The sequence below is a fragment of the Taurulus bubalis genome, assembly GCF_910589615.1.
Source record: "Taurulus bubalis genome assembly, chromosome: 17".
Taxonomy (NCBI): Eukaryota; Metazoa; Chordata; class Actinopteri; order Perciformes; family Cottidae; genus Taurulus; species Taurulus bubalis.
The window spans coordinates 20,314,315-20,322,293 of NC_136605.1; the positions used below are offsets into that span (position 1 = coordinate 20,314,315).

At 44.1% G+C, this 7,979-nt stretch overlaps 1 protein-coding gene across 1 annotated transcript; it reads left to right on the plus strand.

Annotated features, from left to right (window-relative positions):
* The first annotated feature begins 5,676 nt into the window (after positions 1–5,676).
* b9d1 (B9 protein domain 1) lies at positions 5,677–7,949 on the plus strand. Its single transcript, XM_079233144.1, has 7 exons — positions 5,677–5,794; positions 5,949–6,017; positions 6,239–6,350; positions 6,530–6,626; positions 6,732–6,794; positions 7,255–7,322; positions 7,583–7,949. The coding sequence occupies exons 1-7, from the start codon at positions 5,732–5,734 to the stop codon at positions 7,738–7,740; spliced, it is 630 nt and encodes a 209-aa protein (XP_079089270.1). The 5' UTR covers positions 5,677–5,731; the 3' UTR covers positions 7,741–7,949.
* The last annotated feature ends 30 nt before the right edge of the window (positions 7,950–7,979 follow it).

Sequence of the window (7,979 nt, forward strand, 5' to 3'; positions counted from 1 at the left end):
CAGGCTCCATCAGCTCCCATTGGGTTGACTGGGGAAGCACCAGCAGCCATTTAAAACCACTGGAACCAGTGTAGCGCTGTGTTTTAGGGGATTATGGCCTCAGAGTACGGGATGCATGGAAAAAACTGTGACTTTTCGTAGGATATCATACAAACTGTGCCTTTTCTAAACAGTTTAACTGGTTTTATGTTATTAAATATGAAATGAATTGTCTTTACATACATGCAATACTGCCCATGTCAAGTTATGACTTCTAAACTTCTTCTAAATAATAGTGTATTATTTACTGGCTGGATGTTATGCCATGCCTTGGTGATTCCAATGATGGTTTATGATGTGATAACAATACACAGCTGAGACCTCAAAGCTCTCCAGGTGTAAAAAAAAATATTAGATTCAGCTCATTTTCTGCAATAAAACGGAGACGCTAATCGTTGAACCCGACCACGCGCATCCTCGTCTCGGTCCCTCTCCAATTATTGTGAAAGCAGATGTCAGGACGATCAAAGCTGACACTCAAACTATAATCTATGCTTTTACGGTCTCACTATTATAATGGAATGTTAATCAGCACCAAGCAGAAATAAATGAATAGACCAACAGCAAAAAAAAGCACAGTCACAAAAATCAAGAAAAGAGAACACGTTCATATTTCTTTAATGACTGCACCGTTTGTTTGAGGACACATATTAAGATTGTACTTATTACCTTGAGAGCCGTTCATGGAATACAGATCTGAACCGCCCTAACCGCTCAGGTAAAGACCGGCCTGAAGAAGATCAGCTCCTCTTAAGCCGCTTTGGAAAGTTTTAGATATTCTTTTTTTTGCATGATTTGTATTTAACTACTGAGTCTTGCTGTACTTTATTCTTGTGTAATCAACCGCTGCTTTTTTATATACGTTAATTCCTATTTTTATTACGCTGATTATTCAAATAAACAACAGATCTGAGATCAAGCGCATGAGAAGAAGTCCACAGTATATCAAAGGAGACTGAAGCCCAGTTTTACAGGTGTTAAAAAGCATCAGTGGAGCTTCTTAAGAGCCGGGGGGAGATTTTATTACGTCCATTAAACAAATGTGAGGCGTAGTAAATGATGCTCCTATCTGACAGCCTGGAAAAGATAAAACGCTCTCCCTGGTATCGCTTCTTTTTGTCCTCAACCAGAGCCACCAGCGTCATGACTTATTGCTCCAGCAGCAGACCCGGCTGACCTTAAAGACTCACTCCGGTGATGAATACATAAATATCCTCCCTCCTCTGAGTTCTTCAAATCCACGTCTCTATCTTTGCTGCTTGATTTTCACCCTCCGTCCCCATCGCTCACTCCTTAATGGTACTTCTAAAAGAACACACACAAAAAAGCCATTATTTCCCACCAATAGCGTCCTCCTTTCCTCACCACCTCCCCCCTTGCCGTCTTCGTCCTGGTGAAGGACAGCAGAGGTCACGGTGATGGAAGATGAGGTCGACGCTGCCTGGAAATGAAGCCGCCTCCCTCCCTCCCTCTCTCTCTCACTGAGGCCCTAATGGCTGATTTTAATGTCCACTAAATGCAGATTGAGATTTGTGGCCAAGCGGGGCGGCCTCGCGGTTAGAAGATGGACATTGTTTCATCCGCTCACGAAGGAAGGAAGGCTGTAGATGGGTTTGTTTTCTGTTTACTGCCAATCGAGTGCAGCAGAGGGGAGAAAACTCATCTCCACAAAGTCTCCACTGCTCACATGTGGAGTGGACTTCTTTCAGCATCCCATCTGGAAACAATGCAAGTACAAAAGAATATACTTTTGGGAAAAGACTTGCTCTGACTGACTGGTGACACGTCTTCCAGTGAGAAGCGGCCGCTCGTCTTTATACTTCGGTTGTTTGGAGCAAAACAATACACCGTCTGATTTAGAGGTGGTAGCGGGCGGGTTTGGTTACAGGCTAGCTGTTTATGCTAAGCTAAGCTAGCCGCCTGCTGGTTGTAGATTCATATTCGAGTAATTTCCCAAGATGCCGAACGCGTTCCTTTAGAGTGAGTGAATTTTTATTGGAAAGCATCTAACGATCACAACAGTGAACAAAATGAATAAAACGCCTTTGGGCCAAAACAAGAGCAGCCTGGTTCTGGACAGATGGGCCCCTGGGAGCCGACAGGACTGAGACTGAAAGACATGAGGGGAGGGGATCAGTTAAAAAATATGATGTGGAGCTTTTGGTGCTTCTCCCAGAGGGAAAGAGAGATTCAAACTGGGCTAGAGACCACACACACACACACACACACACACACACACACACACACACGACTGTATTCAGCAGTCCAGGTTAGACAGACAAGAGGACGACTTGGACGAGAAACTTCTGCAGACAGTTTAGAGAGAGAGAGAGGGGGGAGAGAGAGAGAGAGAGGGAGAGAGAGGGAGAGAGAGAGGAACAGCTCATTAAACTGAATCTGAAGGGCCGCAACAGACAGTTTGGGTTTTTAGTTTTTTATTATTAGACAGGCGGAATGTCTCGCCTGTTGCAGGTGTCATTACACACACACACACACACACACACACACACACACACACACACACACACACACACACACACACACAGTTGTCCTCATGAAGCCCCGGAGAACGGCTGGTGTGGAACTAAAAGGACGCAAGACAAACTTCAGACGTGGAGGAAGTTAAGTGTTGGGTGCAGTGTTTCTAAAGCGAGGAAAAGAACAGCAGCATGATGGAACCAGCAATGAAACGCTCAGGATATATTTCTGCTAATCCTTTCAAACCATATCTGTCTTTTGGAGACAGGAAGGGGTTCCTATCTTGGCTTTTTGCAACCGGTGAACAGAAGTTTCCATATTTGAAATGCGGAGTAGAGACGCTGTATACGTCTCTGGTTGAGACCTGTCAATCACAGTAAGCCCCGCCCTAAAAGCGTCCCCTGCTTTATGGTCTGTTTGACTCTAAATGACCATAATTTACTAAATGAACATCATGCTGTATTGAAGAAGACTTGAAACTAGAGATTGAGACATAAACTCATGTTTACAATGTTTACTGAGGGAATACATTTAAAGTAGAGTCATTTATATAGACTTCTATACAACCGGAGGAGTCACCCCCTGGTGGTCAGGAGAGAGAATGCAGCTTTAACACATGAAGCATAGACTTCTATACAACCAGAGAAGTCGCCCCCTGGTGGTCAGGAGAGAGAATGCAGCTTTAACACATGAAGCATAGACTTCTATACAACCGGAAGAGTCACCCCCTGGTGGTCAGGAGAGAGAATGCAGCTTTAAGACATGAAGCATGTACTTCTATACAACCAGAGGAGTCGCCCCCTTGTGGTCAGGAGAGAGAATGCAGCTTCAACACATGAAGCATAGACTTCTATACAACCGGAAGAGTCGCTCCCTGGTGGTCAGGAGAGAGAATGCAGCTTTAACACATGAAGCATAGACTTCTATACAACCGGAAGAGTCACCCCCTGGTGGTCAGGAGAGAGAATGCAGCTTTAAGACATGAAGCATGTACTTCTATACAACCAGAGGAGTCGCCCCCTTGTGGTCAGGAGAGAGAATGCAGCTTCAACACATGAAGCATAGACTTCTATACAACCGGAAGAGTCGCTCCCTGGTGGTCAGGAGAGAGAATTCAGCTTTAACACATGAAGCATAGACTTCTATACAACCAGAGGAGTCTCATCCTAGTGGTGGAAGAGGGAGAGAGAATGTAAGTTTTAAGACCCTTCCGCATCAGAAAAATCTGTGAACCAATTGTCTTCTCTCTCTATTGTGTGTGTTTGTGTGTTTGTGTGTTTGTGTGTGTGTGTGTGTGTGTCCAGCCATTTGAACATTTGAATACTATAAATATGACTCACTGAATTATACTCGTCATACATAATGTCTTGTGACAGTTTGTTAGTGAGCAAAGACTCCGTTTCAGAGTGTGTGTGTGTGTGTGTGTGTGTGTGTGTGTGTGTGTGTGTGTTCAATAAAAGTTCATAAGGTTGATGTAAATGTTTTACATTTCAATTCAAGAAAATGTTCCTTACCTACTCGAACAAACACACATTTCTGCTTTGTTTGCAACTCACCGTTTCAAGTTAAGAGGACTTACATTCCAAATGTGTTTCAACTTGCATATGAATGTTATTTTGACTGATAATTGAAAGTGTGTTTTCTATATTAAAAAAAAGGAATAACCAATAATTCTTACTTCTGTTCAAAAGATATAACATTTATTGGAAGACTGATGTTTTACAGTGTATAATAAGATGCACAATGAGACGGGATGAAGCTCGGTTTGTGGGCTTCTGTTTGGAAACACACGTATATGCAAGCTTTCATAATTTGTGTGAGTTTTCAGGTAGTGAGCCATGAGTCGTGAGGCCGGCTGACTCTGAATCAGGCTGCTTGGCAGCGAGAAGCAGGGCTGCAGAGATGGAAGAGGAAACAACAAAAAAAGGGGGTCATGAAAAAACAGGAGGTGAGGAGAAGAAAGAGGGAGATGAAGGACGTTGGAGGAGCAGATGTGAGACAGGTGAATGAGAAGGAGATGGGAGAGGAGGGAGGAGAGAAGAGGGAGGAACGTTGCAATGGAACATTGACGAGAAAGAGACAGGGAGTCAGAAGTGAGGAGGAGGATGAGAGGAAGAGAAAATAGCCGGGACGTTGGGGAGAAAGAGGCGGGAGATGCTGGCGAGAGGAGAAAACGCAACAGGGAGGCGATTTGAAGATGAAAACGGGACGGAGGGTTGGGGTTTTTTTTTTTTGCAGGAGAGAGGAGGAGAAACAAAAAGACACCAAATTGGCAGGTGGAGATGGGGGAGGGGCCGGGGAAGAGGGAGGGAGCGAGATGCTGGGGAGAGATGAAAAGTGATGGGGTGGGGTAGTTATGCAGGCAGAAGATAAAAAGAGAGGGATAGAGGGAGGAGAAAGATGAAAGAGAGGAGGAGGGAGGATAGAATCAGTGAGAGGAGGAGGAGAAGTGTCACGTAATCACTTACATATTTACATGGAAGTAGTTTATTCCCGGACTTTATTCTGGCAGGAAGAGACGAGTGAAGACGGGATAGATAAAATAACATAAATAAAAACTGTCACAAGCTTTGAGGATGGCAAATGAACAGCATATAGTTACAAAAAAGATGGAGGATGGAACGAGAGCTGCTGTTTGGGCAGAAATAAAAGGTCAGAGACTCGGGGGGTGAGGGGGTGAACTGCTGTGTGACAGCGGGACAGAGTGTGTGTGTGTGTGTGTGTGTGTGTGTGTGTGTGTGTGTGTGTGTGTGTGTGTGTGTGTGTGTGCGCACTAAAACATGATTATCTAAGTGTTTAGAAACATTAAAACACTTTTAAACTATTTACTTATGTTTAAGGCCTATAGAGATGTAAATCCCTCTCACTGGTTATCACCAATGGTACGCTGCACTGAGCACAGTTATACAACTAAATGTATGTCACTTTTTTGAATTCAAAACTTTACATGATGACGAGATTGCGTTACATATTCAATATGACACCAGGACTGTGTCGCTTGCTCCACTGCTGCCACCTTGTGGGCTATTTCGCTCCCGCTTTGGCGCTTTGCCGTTTGACGTGAGCCTCGCAGGCTGCCGTAGGGGAGCAGCAACCGTCGCCCTAGCAACAAAGAGGGTTTGGGTCGTGAGCTGCGCATGCGCAGCATCGGGGGTCTTCTTAAAACGTAAAGCAAAAGACGCCGTAAATCCCCGGGTTGCTGATTGAAGCCGCGATGGCGACCAGCAACCCGTCCGTGTTTCTTCTCACGGTTAACGGACAAATTGAGGGCGCAAACGTGAGTCGGTGCTTCCGGGTGTTAGCCTAGCAGCTATTTTCAACCGCCTTAGCGACAGTTAACGTAAATGTGTGAACGTCGCCGTGGCTCAGTTCTGAGTTTGTATTTCGTTACTTCCGGTTATAAAGGTGATGTTTTTTTTGTTGTATTTCAGTTTCCAGAGTATGACAACTTGTACTGCAAATACTGTTTCGTCTACGGTCACGACTGGGCTCCCACCTCGGTGAGTAGCTTCTGTGTTTTAAAGTAACGTAAAGTAGTCTATAATACATACCTATTATCTCTGAATTATACATTGGAATTGAAGTAAATAAACTATTAGTTATTCTCAAATGGTTGGAAAAACATTTCTCAATATATCCAGACAACATATAACTTTTCTTTTGGTTAATAAACACCTGTCTGTTCTCATCTCACCTGTTTCCTGTGCTTCTGTCTCTGTAGGGGCTGGAGGAGGGCATCACTCAAATAACATGTAAAGGCCGCCAGTCTTCTCACAAATTAATATGGAACTTCCCACTGGAGACGACGTTTAAGAGCACAAACCCCTCCGGATGTGAAACACACACACACACACACACACACATGCACACACACACACATACCCTCACACCTACACACACACACACACACACACTCTCCGTCTCCTTAATTCCTATATTGACGAGCATCTCTGAGGGTCTAATGAGGCCTTTTGGAAATCATATTATGTATAATTTGCACAATGTTTTCCAGGGCCTCAGCTGGTGCTGAGTGTGTACGGTCCAGACGTGTTTGGCAACGACGTGGTCCGAGGCTACGGGGCGACGCACATCCCCTTCACACCTGGACAGTCAGTGTTTACCTCCTCTAGGATCTACTGATCTAGGATCTACTTGACTATTGTTGCATTTAAGTGACTGGATTCTTGTTTCTGTCGTTTCATTTCTTTTCTCAGACACACGCGAACCGTCCCCATGTTTGTTCCCGAGCCCACGTGGAGACTTCAGAAATTCACGAGGTGTGTGTGTGTGTGTGTGTGTGTGTGTGTGTGTGTGTGTGTGTGTGTGTTTTCAGTCGTCTTGTTGTTAATCACAGCAGCTGATGAGTCGTGCAAATATTGACTGAATCTTACTCGGGATCCAGTCCTAGTCCTCCACATTGGTGCGTATTGTATTCCCGCTGCGGTTATCGGTGTTTTGAGAGAAACACACACACACACACACACACACACACACACAGTATTCACGGCTCCTTTTAAATTCCACCAACACAGCAGGCTATTAAAAAAAATGGCAATTTTTTTTTTTAGATGTCAACATTGGGAGCAGATTTTGTATTTGATCTGTGAAAGTGTTACAAGTTGAGTAGTTCCTTTCTTGCTCGTGAACTCTTCCTAGTTGTATTTACACACATTACCACTATAGGACTAATACCTCTATCTCTGTAGTTTTTAACTTGTTTTTTACTCTCTTGTTTAGCTGGCTGATGGGGCGGCGGCCTGAGTACACAGACCCTAAAGTAGTGGCCCAGGGTGAAGGCAGAGAAGGTTGGTTGTGCATTTCTCTGTCTGTATTTCTTCTTTTATTACATATTTGTTTCACATTAGTGACTTACAAGTCACATCGGGGATCTCGGCTTCTGATTTCAAACATTTGAAGAAACAAAACTGTTAAAACAATAAATAAAAACAGCGTCTCCTTGAAGCAGACGTTTCTAAAATGGGTCTTAATAACAAGATGAGCAGATTCAAATTGTTTCTAGACTCTTTCTACGTTTTAAACATGTCGTATTCCCTTTGTGTCGCAGTGACGCGGGTTCGATCCCAAGGCTTCGTCACCGTCTCCTTTCACATCATCACTAAAGACATGAAGAAACTGGGTTACGACACCGGACCGTCGATCCCGGGGAACACGCCGTCGGCCACGTCTGGCTGGTCGACGGAGGAGCAGCCGCTCAACATGTAGTAACACGAGAGATTCTTTTTACTTTTTTAAGCCCCCGCCGAAAGGAAAGAGCAACACTTATCTTAAAGGGGCCACTCTGACCAATCAGAACAGTGACTCCTTAAACAGTACGTTTTGTTTGTTTTTTAGCCAAATACAAGTGTATTTGAATGCGATTTCTTTTGATGTATTTTTAGATTGACACTTTTGTACCTTTTTTAATAAACAGCCTACCTCTGAAATGTTCACGTTTTGAATGC